This window comes from Mustelus asterias, chromosome 25 (assembly GCF_964213995.1).
Source record: "Mustelus asterias chromosome 25, sMusAst1.hap1.1, whole genome shotgun sequence".
Taxonomy (NCBI): domain Eukaryota; kingdom Metazoa; phylum Chordata; class Chondrichthyes; order Carcharhiniformes; family Triakidae; genus Mustelus; species Mustelus asterias.
Genome location: NC_135825.1, coordinates 20,229,278 through 20,253,201, shown reverse-complemented (window position 1 = coordinate 20,253,201; position 23,924 = coordinate 20,229,278). Strand labels below are relative to the sequence as shown.

Sequence of the window (23,924 nt, the reverse complement as noted above, 5' to 3'; positions counted from 1 at the left end):
TTTTAAAATTCCATCAATGAAATCAAGGCTTCAGGCAACACCAACACTTCAAGCTACAGCTTACAAAGACACAAGTGAAGTAGGCCCAACACATTCCTAATATGACCTTTATTAATCAGCGTTCATTGAAATTTTATCAATCTGTAAAACTTTGCAGGACAAAATTAACAGAAGCATAACATTTTGACATAGCCGTAACAGATCATAATGGTGAAAATAAGGAATTATTTATTATCAAATATAAGCTTCCAACTCGGCAAGGAGCTGATTTTCAGAGACTCTGATTTTCTCTTTTATTTCTTTGAGTTCCCTTTCAATAGTCTCAATTTTCCTTTGCTCTTCAAGAACTTTCTTTGCAATTGTCCAAATGGAACCTAGATTTAGCAAATATAATTGGAACATACCGTTACTCCGACCAAGGACAAATTACTATAGAAAAACTTTACAATAAAGTTGTGAAGGTTTAATTGAATTTTGTATAATGAGAGTGACCTAATTGTGATGTAGAATAAATTGATCAATAAGTAAAGCAATATTTGCGGATACTGAGAGTAAAACTGCTTCAGCCCATACCCAGAATAGCAAACTTGTAGCCTTGGTACGTATGCTACCCATGCCATGTATCTCATCACAGTTAACACATTGGAAACTAAGTAAGTTTATTTATTGGTCACAAGTAAGGCTTACATTAACACTGCAATGAAGTTACTGTGAAATTCCGCTAGTCACCACAGTCCAGCGCCTGTTCGGGCCCAATGTGGGAGGAAACCAGAGCACCCAGAGGAAACCCACGCAGGCACAGGGAGAATGTGCAGACTCTGCACAGACAGCGACCCAAGCCGGGAATCGAACCAGGGTCCCTGGCGCTGTGAAGCAGCAGTGCTAACCACTGTGCTACTGTGCCGATGTTTCTTGCTATTCCTGCCAAGTTGAAAACTACCTGAGTTAAATGACCATCTTCATAAGACCATAAGACCATAAGACATAGGAGCGGAAGTAAGGCCATTCGGCCCATCGAGTCCACTCCACCATTCAATCATGGTTGATTTCAACTCCATTTACCCGCTCTCTCCCCATAGCCCTTAATTCCTCGAGAAATCAAGAATTTATCAATTTCTGTCTTGAAGACGCTCAACGTCTCGGCCTCCACAGCCCTCTGTGGCAATGAATTCCACAGACCCACCACTCTCTGGCTGAAGAAATTTCTCCTCATCTCTGTTCTAAAGTGACTCCCTTTTATTCTAAGGCTGTGCCCCCGCGTCCTAGTCTCCCCTGTTAATGGAAACAACTTCCCTACGTCCATCCTATCTAAGCCGTTCATTATCTTGTAAGTTTCTATCAGATCTCCCCTCAACCTCCTAAACTCCAATGAATATAATCCCACGATCCTCAGACGTTCATCGTATGTCAGGCCTACCATTCCTGGGATCATCCGTGTGAATCTCCGCTGGACCCGCTCCAGTGCCAGTATGTCCTTCCTGAGGTGTGGGGCCCAAAATTGCTCACAGTACTCCAAATGGGGCCTAACCAGTGCTTTATAAAGCCTCAGAAGTACATCCCTGCTTTTGTATTCCAAGCCTCTTGAGATAAATGACATTACATTTGCTTTCTTAATTACGGACTCAACCTGCAAGTTTACCTTTAGAGAATCCTGGACTAGGACTCCCAAGTCCCTTTGCACTTTAGCATTATGAATTTTGTCACCGTTTAGAAAATAGTCCATGCCTCTATTCTTTTTTCCAAAGTGTACGACCTCGCACTTGCCCACGTTGAATTTCATCAGCCACTTCTTGGACCACTCTCCTAAACTGTCTAAATCTTTCTGCAGCCTCCCCACCTCCTCAATACTACCTGCCCCTCCACCTATCTTTGTATCATCGGCAAACTTGGCCAGAATGCTCCCAGTCCCGTCATCATGATCTATGGTATCCAAAGCTGATGACCATCAAAGTCCAAAATCTAAAGTCCAAAGTCCAATAAAGGGGTGGCAAAGTGGCATGCTGGTTAGCACTGCTGCCTCACCGTGCCAGGTACCTGGGTTTGATCCAGCCTAGGGTAACAGTCTATGCAGAGTCCGCACGTTATCCCCGTGTCTGCATGGGTTTCCTCCGGGTGCTCCGGTTTCCTTCCACAGTCAGAAAGATGTGCTGGTTAGGTGTATTGGCCATGCTAAATTCTCCCTCAGTGTACCCAAAACAGGCGCCAAAGTGTGGTGACTAGGGGATTTTCACAGTGACTTCATTGCAGTGTTAATGTAAGCCTACTTGTGACACTAATAAATAGATAAGTAAATAAATCAAATTGTTCATGGTTTCACAGTGGTGATGATTCAGACACCTGAATGAGCTGCCAGTAGGAAGGCAGAATGTATTGCCTCGCATCACTGCCTTCTTCCACTATACCACCCAATACTTGTATCATTTTCTCACCACCGTTTCAATGTTTTAAGTCTGAGCATGTGCATGCATTGTATAGTTTTAAACATCCCACGTGCACGTCTCAAAAATATTTCTGGTGTTTGGACTTTCTTTAAACACAAAACTTCAGAGGCCATTTTCAACTCTCTCCATCATAAACTCTACAAAAGAGCAGTCACTCAGGCTGGTTTAATTCCACGATGAATTTATTAAGAAGTTCTCGGCAATGCTCAGTGTGCTCCTCCAAGGATCTAAGCTACAAGTCTACTGTGCCATTAGTCTAGTTTAAATTTTATTTATTAGTCACAAGTAAGGCTTACATTAACATTGCAATTAAGTTACTGTGAAATTCCCCTAGTCGCCACACTCCGGCACCTGTTCGGGTCAATGCACCTAACCAGCACGTCTTTCAGAATGTGGGAGGAAACCGGAGCACCCGGAGGAAACCCACGCAGACATGGGGAGAAAGTGCAGACTCCACACAGACGGTGACCCAAGCCGGGAATCGAACCCCGGTCCCTGGTGCTGTGAGGCAGCAGTGCTAACCACTGTGCCACCGTGCTGCCCCGTTAAGCCAGAATTGTGAGGCCCTGATGCATTTCAATCCTCCCCAATGAAAAAGAGGCCACAGCTGTGTTCAGGAATAGCAAGATGATGTTTCTCGTTTGGGGAAACAAAAGTAATTTTGACTGGTTGAGGTAGTCCCGTTACTTGGAAATGCAGAATAATAATTTGGTGCGCTGCGCACCGAGCTAAGCTTTTAAAAAAGGCTTTAAAACGTATTGGATGATGAAGTAAATATTCTAATTAGGAATGATCGTCATTGAAGGTAAACCCTTCTTACTCTGTAACTGGGACATGAAATTGGCATAAGAGGATTTATAATTTGACAATTTTGGCAGATGGTTTCAGTTGAATCTATGTTGTCAAAAATGGATGGGTTTTGCCTGTGCCAGAGGTAAAATGGAAATAATCTAGAACATAAACTGAAGCCATCCATTTTCAGTTTTAATAGAGGCAGGCAGAGAGGCAGACAACCTGCCTGCACGGGGTGGATTGACCTGTTAATGTATGATTAGGCTGTGTGCCTTCATTTTAACAGTTATTCTGCTTTTATCCACATACCGGTGAATTTTCTTGGCAGATTAAAAAGAAGTAAGAGAGGTTGAATCCTTGAGGCAGGTTTCTTTGCAGCACTGCTTGGGGGTAAAGAGGAGAAAAAGTGCTTCTTCGCCACTGAAATTAACCCAGCTAATCCACACGATGTGGCTACCTAATTTTCCCCACCGTCAGAGCCTCCCCCGCTCACTACAATAGGACCTCCCCACTTAAATGATCTGAACTGCACAGAGTGATTTCTCTCATTACCTCACTTCAATGCTGTTGTAACCTTCGGCCCTGGAGGCATCACTAGACATGCCTCCATGTATCAGTCAGGCTGACTGTTGACAGGAATCCCACTTAAAGGAGCCACATGGTTAAATTCTGCAGAACATTTGGGAAATCCATTCCAAGTTCCCTAACCTCAGGACAACCTCCCGTGCAGGACTCGCTTTCCGGGTAAAGTACAGGATTCCACATTGGACATATCACAATTTAAACCCAAAACCAAGTCATTACTTTGTTGTTTAAAATAAAATCATCTTCTTGCAATTCTCTGTGCTAATAGTCTTATTGTTATCATGCTTATACTGAACAGTAATTGGGTATAGAAGCATAGAAACTAGAAACAGGAGTAGGCCATTCAGCCCTTTGAGACTTCTCCGCCATTCATTTTGATCATGTTGATCATCAAATTCAATATCCTGATCCCCCCCTTTCTCCCATATCTCATAATCCTTTTAGCCCCAAGAGCAATATCTAATTTCTCCTTGAAATCAGACAACGTTTTGGCTTCAACTACTTTCTGTGGTCGTGAATTCCCTACATTCACCATCATCTGTGTGAAGAAATTTCTCCTCACCTTATTCTAAAAGGTTTACCCCTTATCCTCAAACTATGACTCCTAGTTCTGGACTCCCCCACCATCAGGAACATTATTTCTGAATCTCCCTTGTCTAACCCTGTTAGAATTTTATAAGTTTCCGCTCACTCTTCTAAACTCCAATGAATATAATCCTAACCAACTTAGTCCCTCCTCATATGACAGACCTGCCATCCCAGGAATCAGCCTGGTAAACCATTGCTGTACTCCCTCTATTGCAAGGACATCCTTCCTCAGATAAGGACACTAAAACTGCACACAATACTCCAGGTGTGGCCTCACCAATGCCCTATACAATTGTAGTAAAACATCCCTATTCCTATACTCAAATCCTATCGCTGTGAAGGCCAACATACCATCTGCCTTCTTTACTGCCTGCTGAACCTGCACACTTACTTTCAGCGACTGATGCACGAGGACACCAAGGTCTTGCTGAGTACCCACCTCTCTCAATTTACGCCATTTCAAGTAATAATCTGTCTTCCTATTATTGCTACCAAAGTGAATAACCTCACAGTTATCCACATTATACTGCATCTGCTATGCATATGCCCACACACTCAGCTGTCCAAATCACGCTGAAGCATTTCTGCATTCCTTCTGACAGCTCACTCTCCCACCTCTTCAAATTTGGAGATAATACGCTTAGTTTCCTCTTCCAAATCAATATATAATGTGAACAGTTGGGGTTCCAGCACAGATCCCTGCGGTACCTCACTAGTCACTGCCTGCCAACTTGGAAAAGTTGCCAACTCTTTGCTTTCCATCTGCTAACCAGCTTCCATCTCAAGACACTACCCACAATCCCATGTGCTTTAACTTTACATAGTAGTCTGTTATGCGAGACCTTGTCAAAGGACTGCTGAAAGTCTAAATAAACCACATCCACTGGTTCTCCTCAGTCAACTCTACTAGTTACATCCTCAAAGAATTCCAATAGATTTGTCAAGCATGATTTGGTGGCATAGATTTTGCGTTTCTATTGTTCCTCCGTTTCAAGTATTAAGATCCATTGAACACACTCATAAACAAAATTATTCTGAAATTATTTCGAAATTAAGCGTATTGATGGGAAATCACACAAGTTGTCTACCATAGCTAGTGAATTTTCACCCGAGTTACATTATTAAAATAAAAAGTTTCATACATACCTGCTTTGGATACAATATTCCAGAATGCATCCTACAAATGAAAGAGAGAGATGTAAGACTCACAGCTATAAGGATTGTAAACCATACCGAAAAACATTTTGACAATCATGATATCAACAATGTACATTTATATCAATTCTTTAAGGCCAAAATATCTCAAAGAATCTCACAGATTGTATGCAAAATGATGCCAAGCCAAAGAAGGAGAAATATATTATGAAGAATCATAGAAACCCTACAGTGCAGAAGGAGGCCATTCGGCCCATCGAGTCTGCACCGACCACAATCCCACCCAGGCCCTATCCCCACATATTTTTACCCACTAATCCCTCTAACCTACGCATCCCAGGACTCTAAAGGGCAATTTTTTTTTTTAACCTGGCCAATCAACCTAACCCGCACATCTTTGGACTGTGGGAGGAAACCGGAGCACCTGGAGGAAACCCACGCAGACACGAGGAGAATGTGCAAACTCCACACAGACAGTGACCCGAGCATCGAACCCGGGACCCTGGAGCTGTGAAGCAGCAGTGCTAACCACTGTGCTACCGTGCCGCCCTTTGCAAGAATCGAGGACTTAAAAAGTTGAAGGCAGTGGAAAGATGCAAATGTTTAAGGAGTGAATTCCGAAGAGAGTGATTCTTCAATCTGGTGTTAATCGTTGAGAGCTGTATTTAGAGAGATATCACAGCCTATCATCTTCCATCCATTAAGTTAAGCAGTATCAGGGTCTGCACACTGATGAATTAGTGAGGTACACAAATTTTGAGCATTGCTTCCCACTTAACAGCATTGATTATAGAATCACCCCCTGCATTCCATAAGTCCTCATTTTAGGTTACTCCACTTTAAGTTGTTTCACTTTAAAGTCACTTCGTTTTTAGGGTTGGTATTTCCAAGTTACTTCATTGATTTCAATTCAATGTTATTGTGCATTATTTCGGCTGATGTTTCTGTCATTGTTACACATTGTTTCATGCAGTTTTTAAAGCCACCTGGCTGTTTAATCTGCTGAAGATAATTTTCTGACTTTTTTTGACTAAATATACTATGTTCACTGTTCACAATGCGGTCTGCTTTACATGGGGAGAGACCAAACGCAGATTAGGTGATTGCTTTGCCGAATACCTCCATTCGGTTTGCAAGCTTGACCTCAAACATTTGACTGTCAATTCACCGCCTTTCTCTCACACCTGCGGCACGATGGTACAGTGGTTGGCACTGCTGCCTCATGGTGCCAGGGACCTGGCTTCATGGCTTGGGTCACTGTCTGGGTGGAGTCTGCACATTCTCCCCACGTCAGGGTGGGGTTTCCTCTGGATGCTCCGATTTACTCCCACAGTCCGAAAGACGTGCTGGTTAGGGTGCATTGGCCATACTACATTCACCCTCAGTGTACCGAACAGGCACCGGAGTGTGGCGACGAGGGAATTTTCACAGTAGCTTCATTGCAGTGTTAATGTAAGCCTTCTTGTAGCAAATAAATAAACTTTACTTCAGTTTTTACTTACATCCTCAGCCTGTGGCACTGTTACAGTGAAGCTCACTGCAAGCTTGAGGAACAGGACCTCATTTTCTGACTGGGGCACTCTCCAGTCTTTTGGTCTCAACAGTGGGTTCAACAATTTCAGACCAGGAACTCCATTTTGACTCTGCCTTTTTGTCATGTGCCTTTTTGAATTTTGTTTATCATGTTGCTGCTTTTGGACAGAGCTGTTCATTACTTCAACATTTATACTCTGGACAAATGTTTTACTCCTTTACTATAATTATTACCACTCCCTTTGCTTTTTGTTCCATGGCATCTTTGTAATTTAATTTCTCCCATCCTGAGTGGCATGCCTTATGAGGATAGGCTGAGGGAGCTCGGTCTTTTCTCCTTGGAGAGACGTTGGATGAGAGGAGACCTAATAGAGGTATATAAGATGTTGCGAGGCATAGATCGGGTGGACTCTCAGAGGCTTTTTCCCAGGGTGGAAATGGCTGCTACGAGAGGACACAGGTTTAAGGTGCTGGGGGGTAGGTACAGGGGAAATGTTCGGGGGAAGTTTTTCACACAGAGGGTGGTGGGCGAGTGGAATCGGCTGCCGTCAGTGGTGGTGGAGGCAAACTCAATAGGGTTTTTTAAGAGACTCCTGGATGAGTACATGGGACTTAATAGGATGGAGGGTTATAGGTAGGCCTAAAAGGTAGGGATATGTTTGGCACAACTTGTGGGCCGAAGGGCCTGTTTTCTGCTGTAGTTTTTCTATGTTTCTATGTTTCTAATGTTCTTCATCCCCCTCCCCACTTCGACATTATGAAGCCCATCACATTTCTACCCACCTTCTGTTCTGAGGAAGAGTCATATTTGGCTCGAAACATCGGGCGGAATTTTCCACTTTTTGAAGCTAAGTGCCATTGTGGGCGGGATCCATGCCACATTTCCTACCAAGCAGCATGATGGGAAATTGTGCCCGATTTTGAGCTCGGAAGCTAATTATGCATTGGCGAGTGTCTTTCCAAACTACATGGCAGGTTGGCAACTGATGCGTCCACCCTGCTGTTATCTAATGGGTAATCACGTTGAGATGGCCCCTACCCCAGAGATGGCCAACCAGCCTCACAGCGCCGAGCTGGGAGACAGATTGCAAGGGAGGTCAGTGCGTCAGATACCTGCCTGAGATATGAAGGAAGAGGATGAATGATCTCACCCACTCTGGCAAGGGATTCCCCCTTTGAAGAGCCCAGTTGTGAAGAGCACAACAGACCATAGATATGCGGAACAGCTCCCATGGTCCTCAAAGCACAAGGACTTTCTTTACTCTCTCACCCTGACTATGAAGTACACAAAGCCCCAAGACTGCCAACCTGTCTGCAGACCAGGGACTACGAATGATATTTCATGTGCTCTCCCATTCTTTCTTTACTCCTGACAACACAGGTGTCTGTCTACCCCACCTCCATGAGTCTCTGTGCAACACGTCCCGCATGTACAAGCAATTCCCCTCCCCCATCTCCTTTTTGCAACCAATCCCTCTTGAGCCATACTAACACAACCCACTCTTGTATTCTGGAGTCTACATGCACCTCCTCCCATTCATACAATTTTGTTTATTTCCACCCCCTGCTATGTCTGTGTTCTATTCTTCCATGTTTGCCTCCAGTTTGCCCACCCTTGGTCTCCCCTCTACTTGCCATCGTAGCTTCCCCTCTCCAACCATTACCCATTGTCACCCATGTCTCCTTCTTCCTCACCGACCCCCCCTTCCCCCACTAATCGACCGAACCCTCCAATCCTCAATTGTTCCTTTTTCCCCATGGCTCTGCCATCCTTAACCTTAACCTTCACCCCCCACGCCCCCCCCCCCCCCCCCCCGCCCGCCCCCCCCCCACCCCCCACCCCCTTCCAAAGTCACAATGCTGGTCTCTATTTCATAATGTGGAGGTGCCGGCATTGGACTGGGGTAAGCGCAGTAAGAAGTCTCACAACACCAGGTTAAAGTCCAACAGGCTTATTTGGTATCAAGCCACCAAATAAAACTGTGGCGTTTGCTACCAAATAAACCTGCTGGACTTTAACCTGGTGTTGTGAGACTTCTTACTGTGCTCTATTTCAGATGTGGAGATGCCGGCGTTGGACTGGGGTAAACACAGTAAGAAATTTAACAACACCAGGTTAAAGTCCAACAGGTTTATTTGGTAGCAAAAGCCAAACAAGCCTTCGGAGCTGCAAGCCCCTTCTTCAGGTGAGTGGGAATTCTGTTCACAAACAGAGCATATAAAGACACAAACTCAATTTACATGAAAAATGGTTGGAATGCGAATACTTACAACTAATCAAGTCTTTAAGAAACAAAACAATGTGAGTGGGACAACGGACAAGCCCTCCGTATACACAGGATCTGCTCGGATGAGGAGGATCGCAACAGACACCTCCAGACGCTGAAAGATGCCCTCATAAGAACAGGATATGGCGCTCGACTCATTGATCAACAGTTCCAACGCGCCACAGCGAAAAATCGCACCGACCTCCTCAGAAGACAAACATGGGACACAGTGGACAGAGTACCCTTCGTTGTCCAGTACTTCCCTGGAGCGGAGAAGCTACGGCATCTCCTCCGGAGCCTTCAACATGTCATTGATGAAGACGAACATCTCGCCAAGGCCATCCCCACACCCCCACTTCTTGCCTTCAAACAACCGCACAACCTCAAACAGACCATTGTCCGCAGCAAACTACCCAGCCTTCAGGAGAACAGTGACCGTGACACCACACAACCCTGCCACAGCAACCTCTGCAAGACGTGCCGGATCATCGACACAGATGCCATCATCTCACGTGAGAACACCATCCACCAGGTACACGGTACATACTCTTGCAACTCGGCCATCGTTGTCTACCTGATACGCTGCAAGAAAGGATGTCCCGAGGCATGGTACATTGGGGAAACTATGCAGACGCTGCGACAACGGATGAATGAACACCGCTCGACAATCACCAGGCAAGACTGTTCTCTTCCTGTTGGGGAGCACTTCAGCGGTCACGGGCATTCGGCCTCTGATATTCGGGTAAGCGTTCTCCAAGGCGGCCTTCGCGACACACGACGGCGCAGAGTCGCTGAGCAGAAACTGATAGCCAAGTTCCGCACACACGAGGATGGCCTCAACCAGGATATTGGGTTCATGTCACACTATCTGTAACCCCCACAGAGTTTCACTGGCTGTCTTGTCTGGAGACAATACACATCTTTTTAGCCTGTCTTGATGCTCTCTCCACTCACATTGTTTTGTTTCTTAAAGACTTGATTAGTTGTAAGTATTCGCATTCCAACCATTATTCATGTAAATTGAGTTTGTGTCTTTATATGCTCTGTTTGTGAACAGAATTCCCACTCACCTGAAGAAGGGGCTTAGAGCTCCGAAAGCTTGTGTGGCTTTTGCTACCAAATAAACCTGTTGGACTTTAACCTGGTGTTGTTAAACTTCTTACTCTATTTCAGACGCAGCCCTCCCAGAGTATGAGGGAAGGCAGTGGGCAGACCAGGCCCATACCCGCACCAGTCTCACTGGCATTCATGAAAACCCAGCGTGGCGCTGTTGGTCGGTATGAATATTGCACTCACCCCAAAGTCTGGGGTGAAAGCCACCACTGCACACCATTTATATCCAAAATGGGGCGGGGGGGGGGTGGGGGTTAATTCTGGCCATTAACCCTCATTTCCCCTTGACAGGTACTTCCAGACATGCTGAATATATCCAGCACTTTCTATTTTTATTTCAGATTTGCAGCATCTGTAGTGTTTTACTATTGCTGTTATTGGGAGCTGGCCTCAGGATTCAGCAGATTAAAGGGGCAGGTTATTTTAAAAACTGTGAGCAACTGCATCCGATCTGAGAGCGCTGTAACTGAGCACACATCTACCAAGCTTCTGTACTTCAGTGTAAACGGCGGGTGGCCCAAAGAAGTCGAGGAGGGAGCTGCCACCTGAGGCAAAGCTGCCAACCAGAAGCAATGGTCCAAGTACAGCTCGTCAGTCAATGCCACCTCAACCAATCTCCACATGGCAGCTCATAAGCCGCTCAGTGATCTTGCTAATCCAGCCAAGGTAAGAGGAGACTGCCTCACCTTGTAACAAGCAATGTCAACAGTAAGTTTCATATTGCATCAACCTTATTATTCTGAGCACCTGGAATCCTCCCAGTTATGTGATCAGAGAAAGAATGAAAATGAGAAACAGTGAGAATGGGACACAGAGACTAAAATGAGTCTTAAAACTTGGGCCTTACTGTGTTCGTGTCATCTTCAAAAATCTCTCGAACCTCTTCTCTGGAACAGGTTTCTTCCAAACACTCTCTTTCCAGATTCCCTTCACTGGCTTCCTCGATAAAATAGTTAGCTCTGCGAAATCGAGACAGGAACCGCGCAGCATCCGGTTTCTGTAAAAATACTCAATAACACATCCATATTATTCGAAACCATGCGCCTGAGTGCATATATTGTAACATAGTAACACTGATGGCTGTCAAGTCTTCTGTGATATCCGGAGGTTGTGGAAGGCGCTATATAAATGAAAGTAAGGGCGGAGTTTTATGGCTGCACAGTCCCCAAAACCGGAAATTCCCTCCCAAGGTCGACGGACCTTCATATGGTCTGCCGAATTTTCTGTCCCCCCGCTACAATTCTGCCATGTGTCAAAAGTCAGCACTCCAGACGGAACTTCACTGAAATTCCCACTGGGTGGGAATGAGTCCCTCATGGTAGGCTAGTGAAAAAGGTTGGATCCCATGGGATAAAGGGCGAGGTGGCTAGATGGGTGGAGAACTGGCTTGGTCATAGAAGACAGAGGGTGGTAGTGGAAGGGTCTTTTTCCGGCTGGAGGCCTGTGACTAGTGGTGTACCGCAGGGCTCTGTATTGGGACCTCTGCTGTTTGTGATTTATATAAATGATCTGGAAGAAGGAGTAACTGGGGTGATCAGTAAGTTTGCGGACGACACAAAACTGGCAGGACTTGCAGATAGTGAGGAACATTGTCAGAGGCTACAGAAGGATATAGATAGGCTGGAGATTTGGGCAAGGAAATGGCAGATGGAGTTCAATCCTGATAAATGCGAAGTGATGCATTTTGGTGGGAATAATGTAGGGAGGAGCTACACGATAAATGGAAGAACCATAAAGGGTGTAGAGACGCAGAGGGACCTGGGTGTGCAAGTCCACAGATCTTTGAAGGTGACGTCACAGGTGGAGAAGGTGGTGAAGAAGGCATATGGCATGCTTGCCTTTATAGGACGGGGCATAGAGTATAAGAGTTGGAGTCTGATGTTGCAGATGTATAGAACGTTGGTTCGGTCGCATTTGGAATACTGCGTCCAGTTCTGGTCGCCACACTACCAGAAGGACGTGGAGGCTTTGGAGAGAGTACAGAGGAGGTTTACCAGGATGTTGCCTGGTATGGAGGGGCTTGGTTATGAGGAGAGATTGGGGAAACTGGGGTTGTTCTCCTTGGAAAGACAGAGGATGAGGGGAGACTTAATAGAGGTGTATAAAATTATGAAAGGCATAGATAGGGTGAACGGTGGGAAGCTTTTCCCCGGGTCGGTGGTGACGTTCACGAGGGGTCATAGGTTCAAGGTGAAGGGGGGGAGGTTTAACACAGATATCAGAAGGACATATTTCACACAGAGGGTGGTGGGGGCCTGGAATGTGTTGCCGGGCAAGGTGGTGGAGGCGGACACACTGGGAACGTTTAAGACTTATCTAGACAGCTATATGAACGGAGTGGGAATGGAGGGATACAAAAGAGTGGTCTAGTTTGGACCAGGGAGCGGCGCGGGCTAATTGTTCCTTGTTTCTCGTTTCAAGGCTTCATTCTATGATCATCTTGCTGGTGCCAGTACAGAGCGAGACTGCGGAAAGTTGGGAACCTGTCTCGGGGGCAGAGAATTCATATGGTGTTCGTGGAAGTGGAAATGACTAGGGTTGGGAAGCATTTTCCGATCAGGGCCATTGTGATCTCCTGGACTCGTTTCGATCGCCTCAGGGGGTCGGAGAGGAATTTCCCAGATTTTTTTCCCCCATATTGGCCCTGGGGTTTTTCACTCTGGGTTTTCGCCTCTCCCTGGAGATCACATGGTCTGGAATGGGGGGGTGGGGGTGAGTTAATAGGTTGTAATGAACAAAGCATCGTAGCTGTGAGGGACAGCTCGGTGGATAGGATATTGGTATGTAGATAGGCTGGAAAATTGGGCGGGGATCCTGGATTCAGGATTCAATCCTGGACCGGGGAGTGGCGCGGGCTTGGAGGGCCGAAGGGCCTGTTCCTGTGCTGTATTGTTCTTTGTTCTTTGTTGCTGACATTTTGGTTTAAATGATATCCAGGATATCAGGGCTGGCATTGGAAGTCTGTCAAAATATTGAAGGAAGAATTGCTCAAAAGTCCCTTTCAAAAATTATTCTGGTGTGAGAGCACTTTAACCTCACACAGCTAAAACAGACTAAACTGGTTGTTATTTATTTATTTAGCTTTGTTGAGCTTGGAGATAATTTCAAATAAAAAAAGACACAAGTATTCACCTCCCTCACAAACATATCCACATTCAATATAATCTGTTCAGCTATAATGCAAGCTTTGTTATAAAACTCTGAAGCTTTGTCTGTGACCCTTTTTCACATTTTATGCTGTATGTTAATTTTTGCAGAGTGTGGGGAATTTTCACCTTAACACATTACTTCTTTTTCTGGGTTTCTGCAGATTGTGGGGGGGAATTCTCCTATTCCACCTGCCACAGGGAGGGGAGGGGGGGGAGGGTGTGGCAGGGTGGGGGTGGTGGACCACACAAAGGTCCATTGACGTGGGGCGGGATTCTCCATTTTTCGGGTGAGCTTGACCAGAGAATCCCACCCTGTGAGCCTGTTACCCAGAACTGACATATTCAAGCCCAGATATTTAACTCCAGGTTGTTTTCTAGTGGGTGGGTGTCCATGCAAGTTAGAAGCCTGTGGCAGTAGAAAACAGGCCAAGGCAATTTCAGCTAGTGCTCCAGTTTCTACAGTTGAACACGTGACCCACAGTTGCCCGCTGGCATGCGGGTAGTTGTAGTGAGGAGGCATTCTTGGAGGATCTTGCAGAAGGGAACGTGCAGGAAAGGCCTCAACCTTCCTGAGCCCATAGGAACAATCATGTTCCTCTCAGCCTTATAAGGAAAATAAAATAACTTATCTAAAATGGTTTCCTCTGGTCCAATGTCCTCTTCTCTCTTGACTTTACCTGGCAGGAAAAGCTCAGCATTCTCCCAATCGGGTCAGTGGTAAATTAATAGTCAGGGCTGGATGACTTTGTTGGTCTCCAATCTCCATTTGTCAAAGTGGACCTGGTCTGCTTTGCACGGGCTGCTTAGCTGCCCATCCAGATGCCTGGGTCAAAATCGTAGGCGGCTCTACCGGACAACTTCGTAACCCAGAGCATTTTACCTGTTCAGTCACCCAGTTTTCACAGGATCGTCAAAGTTAAAATTTCTGCTGATCTATCCAAAATCCATCTTCCAATTGCTTAATTACCTTCATGGAAGTCATTCCAAATACTATGGGGGCGATTTTCCGGCCCAGAACGGCACATGCGTTAATCTCGTTATGGCCAGGAGCTCTAGTGAGAGGGCCATAATGGATTTGCGACAGGGAGATCTCAGAGTGAGATCAACCTGGCCCTGCCGATAACGTCGCTGGGCGTGAAACTAATGACCATAATTTAAATATATTTACATATTCAGAATTGGCCTAGCGCCATATTTTCTAGGAATGTAGCCACAATGCCGACTGGAATCACTACTGGTCTCTAAAAACATGATGCTGGGGATTTGGAGGCAAGAGGAGCACCTGGCTGTTCAGGGACATGACTGGGCAGTGCCCTGGCATTGCCCAGGCACCCTGGCAGTGCCAGGACAATGCCAGAGTGTTGCCAGGTTGGCACTGCTAAGGACAGGGCTCGAAAGTGGGGGCTGAAGGAGGTGGGCCCTAAGTCATTCCCATAGTGGCAGTTCACTCCTCTGAGATGGGAATGCCCAATTTTGCCACCGATTGGGGGAGGGGATAGCGATGATACTGGAAATGGGCACCCCGATCTCTGAGGAGCTGGACTTGCCGGTATCTTTAGACCCCGTCTCTCTCAATGACAGCGCAAAACGCACCCCCCCCTGCAAAAAATGACAAAATGTTGGAAGATTGTGCTGGGAATTGTGACAACCAAGCCGGTGGGGATCGCATGAGGATTCCTGCCCAAGGGTTTTTTGGAAAATTCTGCCCTATTATTCTAGTATCACATAAAGCCAGCAAAAGTTACATGCCAAATTTGAAAGCATTAATGTATTGACACCAAATTTTGTCCTGTTCCGGATCATAATGATGCCTCAGGGGGTGTGATACAAAGACGAGGCACAGACAGTTGAGGATAGAGATTGAAGACCTGAGAGTTTCTCACTGCCGCTGGTTAATGGGCAGTGGGCACAGCAGTCAAAGTGGCAGGGAACGAGTCAGATCACCAGTCTATTCTCAGCCAAGGACTGACTCGATGCCACATGTTGGAGCAACAGAGGGAGCCAGAGAAATATGTCTAAAAACAGATTGCTTGAAGAATTATGATGAAAAGTGTTGATACTTACAGTCATTTGCCTGACAGCCAAAGAGAAGCAATGATATTATCCCATAGCTCAAAATGATTGTCATGTTAAAACGTATCATCGCAAGATAAGAAGGATGCAGTATTGTAAAAGATAATTCTACCTCCCTCAAACTGATGTTTCACTGTTTATATAGTCAGTTTACTTTTTCTTGTTGAACTGTTTTGCTTAATAAATAACCAATTATTTTGGAAGGTCATTGCAAGAGTTCACAGAGCCCCCTAGTGTTGGACTAGGAGACAGAATGGCCAGTAAAAGCCGCCATACCAATTCACCAGCAGCAGAACAACATGTGAAGCTGGCCTCCCGCCAGCTGGAGGTTTGGCATCCAATTAAAATAATTCAGGGGCCCATTTTGATGGGCTCATGACACTTTATTGGTGGTGGGGTGGCCTCACACCATGTGGGGGAACCACCAACTGCAAGGAGGTGGTTTGGTTGAGGTTTCCTAGGTTGCGAGAAGGGAGTCAATCAGGACTGGAGGCTCCATCGGTCAAGGCAAGGGCTCCGGTGTCAAAGGCTACCACTGCAATCCCAACACTGATGCTGAAGGTATTACCCCTCCGATTGTCAGGGCCTGTCTGCCCCGCTTCTGCAGAGGAAATAAGAATTCTGACTCCCCTGCATCTGGATCTTCTTCCGTCGGGGAAAAAGATACAAAAATTTGAGGTCTCGTACCAACCAACTCAAGAACAGCTTCTTAAGTTTATTTAAGTTTATTTATTAGTCACAAGTAGGCTTACATTAACACTGCAATGAAGTTACTGTGAAAATCCCCTAGTCGTCACATTCTTGCGCCTGTTCGGGCACATTGGGGGGGAATTTAGCATGGCCAATGCACCTAACCAACACGTCTTTCGGACTGTGGGAGGAAACCAGAGCACCCGGAAAAACCCACGCAGACACGGGGAGAATGTGTAAACTCCAAACAGACAGTGATCCAAGCCGGGAATCGAATTCGGGTCCCTGGCGCTGTGAGGCAGCAGTGCTAACCCCTGTGCCACCGTGCCGCCCCATATTGCCATCAGACTTTTGAATGGACCTACCTTGCATTAAGTTGCTCTTTCTCTGCAACCCAGCTATGATTGTAACACTACATTCTGCACTCTCTCCTTTCCTTCTCTCTCATTCTCCTTCCTGCCTCAGCACCCACTCCCTCTCTTAGTGAGGCAGCACATCTGAGTGGGCCAGAAGAGTGGAGACTGGAATTTTAGGACAGACTGGTGATGACCAATTAAGAGAACACCTCCAGGAAGATTGTTGCTGTTGTCCTGTGTGTGAATATTTCTTATGAGAAAATCCAAACCACAGTGCACATTGAATCATTTTTAATGCTTGTTTTGGGTTTATGGAGTAGATTGGGTGGGTCACAGTTTTCTGACGTAAATTCAGCAGACACCCTGGCTGGAATTATCTGGATTCACCAGCCTGCTGGCGAGATTGCCCGGTCCTGCCAAAGTCGATGGGCTTTTGGCTGGCCCACCGTGTTTTCCAGCCTCACCAACACCGCTGCCGCGGCGGGACTGGAAAATTCCAGCCCTGTGTTACAAACATGAAATTTGTAAGGTCGCTGTGTTTAGCAACTGTCTCCTTAAGTTAGTGCAAAATGGAGAGCTCACGGGCATCATGTGGCCAGTTTTTCATCCTGCCCAAAATCAAGCTTGGCTAGCTTGGTTGTTAAAGTTTAAATGGGAGCCCAGGTTGTCCCTCTGGGAAGAAGGTGTGAGATGTTCATATATGTAAACAATGACCATGACAACTTGTGCTAATGATAGACTGCTGGTCTCCAAGTCACATGGAGGTGTTAGGAATATCAGGTTTCATAAACAGTTACACTTTAAACTATCTATTCACTTTTAAGCTAGAATGGAGTTGGGGGTCTAAAGGATAGTTAATTAGTATTTCTACCTGGATCCAAGGCCCATGTGATTCACAATGCCATGAAGTTGAGCTTTGAGAAGGTAGAAGTCAATAAGAAGCCATTGTAGGATCAGGTGGCAGATTTTTCTGAAAGATCCCTGAACATCATGGACAGATCAGTCTGCAAGAATCAGAGAGAGCAGCGAGAGATAGAGGTAGCCCGTTTCAATTGTTCACCATGCAGAAGACAGTTTGGAGCTTATGCTCAGACCTCCAGGGTCACCTTTATTGTGAGAATCGATTCATGGATTAGAAATTATCCAGCTGTAAAAGGAAAGCCATTGGGAGCTGCAAATAGCTTTAGACTGATTCCAGTGTCCACCTCAGTAAAGTATAACCGTGAGAGGGATTTTCTGCCATTTTAACAGAGGAATTTTTCCATTGTTTAGAGTATAACTTGCTGATTGAATAGGGTTTAGACAGAGTACTTTTAGTCTATTTATTACAGTAAAGACCTTAAGACTTGAAATATTGAGGTGTGATCCTTGCAGTTAGCTGTTGAAAATGTGAACCTTTTTGTACTTTGTACCTTTTATACTTTTTAAACATTTATTCATGTACATGTCATGAATTCCATTTTACATTCATTTCGTATGAGTTCCTAGTAGATGAAGGGTTAATTATAGATGCATGAGTACTACCTACATGGCCTGAGCTAATTAGAACCACTTCTGTGCTAAGTAAGTGCTGTGTGGGTCGGGACCATCACGAGCCGTGACTATGGGTCGTGATCACAATTTACAGTTAATGGAAGCGTTGACAGAAAGATAACAAGATCAAAACACAACAACACAGGAATGGCCCATAGCCAGAGGGGACAAAAAGAATGAACTTGCAGAAGTTCTGTGCACAGATTTCAAGAATACAGAGAGAGACAGAAAATAAGGACAGGGGCCACACGACAGCAAAAGCCCCTAGGGTCAATCAATGAGAAGCAGTAACCATTTGAACTAGCATTGCACTGATTTGTTAAGTATAACATTTGTTGCCCGAATAAGTTCTCCTATTACCACTGCACTGTGTGTCCCCCATGTCTCAAAATTATTGTCTGGTCTCTGAATCTCTCATACAGCCACTGGAAATTCAAAGATCTTTCTGGAAGTTTTTGATTCCTCCAGAGATTGCAACTAAGGAGCAAGACTGTCTTACTGAGTTTCTCTCCTGATATTTCAGACAAAGTCAATACATGTGAACTCAACCACTTCCTAATTTAACAAGTCCTCCAGGTGATATATCCCTCTCTTCTGCAGGCTTAAGCTAAGGAAGATGCAAGTTTGGTTTTTCAGGTTTTTCTCGGTGTTGACATTTGCATTCAGATGACAAGATTATGAAGAAAATGCATCTTTTGTCAGCATCCATTCCCAGGGGAATTGATTCTGTATTTTGGAAGACCTGCAATATCCAACTGTGACAGAAACACTCTGTTGGCCACCAAATAAAATCATTTCTTAGCTCTCGGAAAATGGAAAATTCTGGGTCCTGACAGAAAAATTCCTAGCTTGGTAAGAACAAGGAATTTTTTTTGTTATTGAACAAACTTGAGAGGCACATTTAGCAGGACATTTCTAAATTGCATGAGGGGCGGATATGTCAAATCACAGATAAATATTGTGCAAAAGTGCAGGGTGGGATTTTCAGGCCATGTTCGCCCCAAAACAGGAAAATCCCGCTCGAGATCAATGGACCTTTGCATGGTCACCCCCCCCCCCCCACACCCCCCGCCCCCCCCCACCCCCCCCCCCCCTCCCCCCACCCGCTACGATTCCTGTGGCGGGCGGGACGGGAAAATTCCCCATTCTGCCTGCATTGAAGACGCAGACAGGAGGCCTCAGTCAGAACTCAGTAATGAGAAACCTTCCCCTAAATGGGAAAATTTAACCCTGGCGTGTAGTGACAGAAATAGCATGATGTAAACAGTGAGGCAGAACTCAGGTCAAGGGAAGCAATACGACAAGCAACTGCGATACTTACATAAGTATATGCTTTGGACAAGATTTTGAATAACATGTTTAAAGGTTTTTGTGTCTTTTTCACTCTGGTTGTCACATTTCAGGTGCCATGGCATGGACGTTGTAGCACGTCTGAATGAGGCACTCCCAGTGCTGCCCATACTGTACGTAACTAATGGAGCTGGAGGTAGGACCATGGGAAATTGGTCTGCAGGCTGCAGGAACCAGGTGCAGACCCAGAGTCAGCCCATCCAAGCAGAGCCAAGATTGGTCTGCCAAGGGCCAGAGGGGTGAGGGGTCAAGGGCAGGGGGTGGTGATGGTGGGGATGGTATTCAAGAGGCTGGCAGAAGCCCATGAATTTAGCAAGGAGTACTCTGAAAGACCGCTGTCAAACACCTGGGACAGTAAGTAGTCTCACAACACCAGGTTAAAGTCCAACAGGTTTATTTGGTAGCATAAGCTTTTGGAGCGTTGCCCCTTCACCAGGTGAGTGAAGAGTTCGGTTCACAAACAGGGCATATATAGACACAAACTCAATGACAAGATAATGGTTGGAATGCGAGTCTTAACAGGTAATCAAGTCTTTACATGTGCAGACAATGTGAATGGAGAGAGGGTTAAGCACAGGTTAAAGAGGTGTGAATTGTCTCCAGCCAGGACAGTTAGTGAGATTTTGCAAACCCAGGCAAGTCGTAGGGGTTACAGATAGTGTGACATGAACCCAAGATCCTGGTTGAGGCCGTCGTCATGTGTGCGGAACTTGGCTATCAGTTTTTGCTCAGCAATTCTGCATTGTTGTGTGTTGTGAAGGCCGCCTTGGAGAATGCTTACCCCAAGATCAGAGGCTGAATGCCCTTGACTGCTGAAGTGTTCTCCAACAGGAAGGGCAGTCCTGCCTGGTGATGCATTTAAAAACTCTGTGACCAGCCTGAACGAGTACGCCACTACAGTAACTGACTTCATTAGTAAGTGTGTAGAAGACTGTGTGCCAAAGAAGCAAATCCATGTGTTACCCAACCGGAAACCATGGATAAACAGGGATATCCACTGCCTGCTGAAGTCCAGGTTTGAGGCATTCAAGTCAGATGACACTGACCTATACAAGAAAGCCAGATACAATCTAAGGAGATCCATCAAAGATGCCAAAAGACAGTACCGGACCAAGGTAGAGTCCCAGTCTGGCCACACCGATCCCGGCTGACTATGACAAGGTCTGCAAGACATAACAGGCTACAAGATGAAGGCATGTAAAATCGCCGGCTCCAACGCACCCTCTCTGATGAGCTCAATGCATTCTACGCCCATTTTGAGCAAGAGGTCAGCAAGAGCATGCCCTCCGCCCTGGAAGCCCTGGATGAACCTGTATCTGGGGTCATCATTGAAGATGGCCCGGATGGAATACCCGGACGTGCACTCAGATCCTGCGCGGATCAGCTGACGGGGGTATTCACAGACATCTTCAACCTCTCTTTACAACAATCCAAGGTCCCTCTCTGCTTCAAGATGACGACCATCATCCCAGTACCTAAGAAAAACCAAGCAGCGTGCCTTAATGACTATTGTCCGGTGGCTCTGACATCCATCATTATGAAGTGCTTCGAAAGGTTAGTCATGGTACGAATCAATTCCAGCCTCCCGGACTACCTGGATCCACTACAGTTTGCCTACTGCCGCAACAGGTCCACAGCGGACGTCATTTCCCTGGCCCTGCACTCAACCTTGGAACACCTAGATAACAAGGACACCTATGTCAGACTCTTATTTATTGACTACAGCTCAGCCTTCAACACTATTATTCCCACAAAACTCATCTCCAAACTCCGTGGCCTGGGCCTCGGCACCTCCCTCTGCAACTGGATCCTGAACTTCTAACCCACAGACCACAATCAGTAAGGATAGGCAACAACACCTCCTCCACGATCATCCTCAACACCGGTGCCCCACAAGGCTGTGTTCTCAGCTCCCTACTATACTCCTTATACACCTATGACTGTGTGGCCAAATTCCCCTCCAATTTGATTTTCAAGTTTGCTGACAACACCACTATAGTGGGTCGGATCTCAAACAATGACGAGACAGAGTACGGGAATGAGATATAAAATCTTACAAGGGCATCTTTCAGCATCTGTAGGTGTCTGTAAGACGCTGAAAGATGCCCTCATAAGAGCAGGATATGGCGTTCAACTCATCGATCAACAGTTCCGACGCGCCACAGTGAAAAACTGCATAGACCTCCTAGAAGACAAACACGGGACATGGCAGACAGAGTACCCTTCATCGTCCAGTACTTCCCCAGAGTGGAGAAGCTACGGCATCTTCTCCGGAGCCTTCAACATGTCATTGATGAAGATGAACATCTCGCCAAGGCCATCCCACACCCTCACTACATGCCTTCAAACAAGCGCGCAGCCTCAAACAGAGCAAACTACCCATCCTTCAGGAGAACAGTGACCACAACACCACACAACCATGCCACAGCAACCTCTGCAAGATGTGCTGGATTATTGACATGGATGCCATCATCTCACGTGAGAACACCATCCACCAGGTACACGGTACACACACCTGTGACTCAGCCAACATTGTCTACCTGACACGTTGCCGGGAAGGATGTCCTGAGGCATGGTACATTGGCGAGACCATGCAGACGCTACAATGGATGAATGGACACCGCTTGACAATCACAAGGCAGGAGTGTTCCCTTCCTTTCGGAGAACACTTCAGCAGTCAAGGGCATTCAGCCTCTGATCTTCAGGTAAGCGTTTTCCAAGGCGGCCTTCACGACACATGACAACGCAGAATTGCTGAGCAGAAACTGATAGCCAAGTTCCACACACATGAGGACGGCCTCACCGGGATCTTGGGTTCATGTCACACTATCTGTAACCCCTACGACTTGCCTGGGCTTGCAAAATCTCACTAACTGTCCTGGCTGGAGACAATTCACACCTCTTTAACCTTTCTCCACTCACATTGTCTGTGCCTGTAAAGAACAAGAACAAAGAACAATACAGCACAGGAACAGGCCCTTCGGCCCTCCAAGCCCGCGCCGCTCCCCGGTCCAGGATTGAATCCTGAATCCAGGATCCCCGCCCAATTTTCCAGCCTATCTACATACCAAAATCCTATCCACCGAGCTGTCCCTCACAGCTACGATGCTTTGTTCATTACAACCTATTAACTCACCCCCACCCCCCCATTCCAGACCATGTGATCTCCAGGGAGAGGCGAAAACCCAGAGTGAAAAACCCCAGGGCCAATATGGGGAAAAAAATCTGGGAAATTCCTCTCCGACCCCCTGAGGCGATCAAAACGAGTCCAGGAGATCACAATGGCCCTGATCGGGAAATGCTTCCCAACCCTAGTCATTTCCACTTCCACGAACACCATATGAATTCCCTGCCCCCGAGACAGGTTCCCAACTATCCGCAGTCTCGCTCTGTACTGGCACCAGCAAGATGATCATAGAATGAAGCCTTGAAACGAGAAACCAGGAACAATTAGCCCGCGCCGCTCCCTGGTCCAGACTAGACCACTCTTTTGTATCCCTCCATTCCCACTCCGTTCATATAGCTGTCTAGATAAGTCTTAAACATTCCCAGTGTGTCCGCCTCCACCACCTTGCCCGGCAACACATTCCAGGCCCCCACGACCCTCTGTGTGAAATATGTCCTTCTGATATCTGTGTTAAACCTCCCCCCCTTCACCTTGAACCTATGACCCCTCGTGAACGTCACCACCGACCCGGGGAAAAGCTTCCCACCGTTCACCCTATCTATGCCTTTCATAATTTTATACACCTCTATTAAGTCTCCCCTCATCCTCCGTCTTTCCAAGGAGAACAACCCCAGTTTCCCCAATCTCTCCTCATAACCAAGCCCCTCCATACCAGGCAACATCCTGGTAAACCTCCTCTGTACTCTCTCCAAAGCCTCCACGTCCTTCTGGTAGTGTGGCGACCAGAACTGGACGCAGTATTCCAAATGCGGCCGAACCAACGTTCTATACATCTGCAACATCAGACCCCAACTCTTATACTCTATGCCCCGTCCTATAAAGGCAAGCATGCCATATGCCTTCTTCACCACCTTCTCCACCTGTGACGTCACCTTCAAAGATCTGTGGACTTGCACACCCAGGTCCCTCTGCGTCTCTACACCCTTTATGGTTCTTCCATTTATCGTGTAGCTCCTCCCTACATTATTCCCACCAAAATGCATCACTTCGCATTTATCAGGATTGAACTCCATCTGCCATTTCCTTGCCCAAATTTCCAGCCTATCTATATCCTTCTGTAGCCTCTGACAATGTTCCTCACTATCTGCAAGTCCTGCCAGTTTTGTGTCGTC

At 46.3% G+C, this 23,924-nt stretch overlaps 1 protein-coding gene across 1 annotated transcript; it reads right to left on the bottom strand.

Moving 5' to 3' along the window:
- Positions 1 to 89: 89 nt before the first annotated feature.
- Positions 90 to 15,842, bottom strand: LOC144511858 (coagulation factor X-like). Its single transcript, XM_078242251.1, has 4 exons — positions 15,688 to 15,842; positions 11,322 to 11,482; positions 5,553 to 5,583; positions 90 to 374 (listed from the first exon to the last, which is right to left on the bottom strand). Exons 1-4 carry the CDS (start codon positions 15,764 to 15,766, stop codon positions 235 to 237), a joined length of 411 nt encoding a protein of 136 aa, XP_078098377.1. The 5' UTR covers positions 15,767 to 15,842; the 3' UTR covers positions 90 to 234.
- Positions 15,843 to 23,924: the final 8,082 nt, after the last annotated feature.

Bases quoted from the DNA above. Each gene is read 5' to 3' on its own strand.
- LOC144511858 (XM_078242251.1), bottom strand. From the start codon at position 15,766: ATGATACGTTTTAACATGACAATCATTTTGAGCTATGGGATAATATCA. The intron at 11,483-15,687 runs GTAAGTATCAAC...TGTGTTATTGAG, and splicing joins TGGCTGTCAGGCAAATGACT to TATTTTTACAGAAACCGGAT. The intron at 5,584-11,321 runs GTAAGGCCCAAG...TTTCATTTGTAG, and splicing joins TTGAAGATGACACGAACACA to GATGCATTCTGGAATATTGT.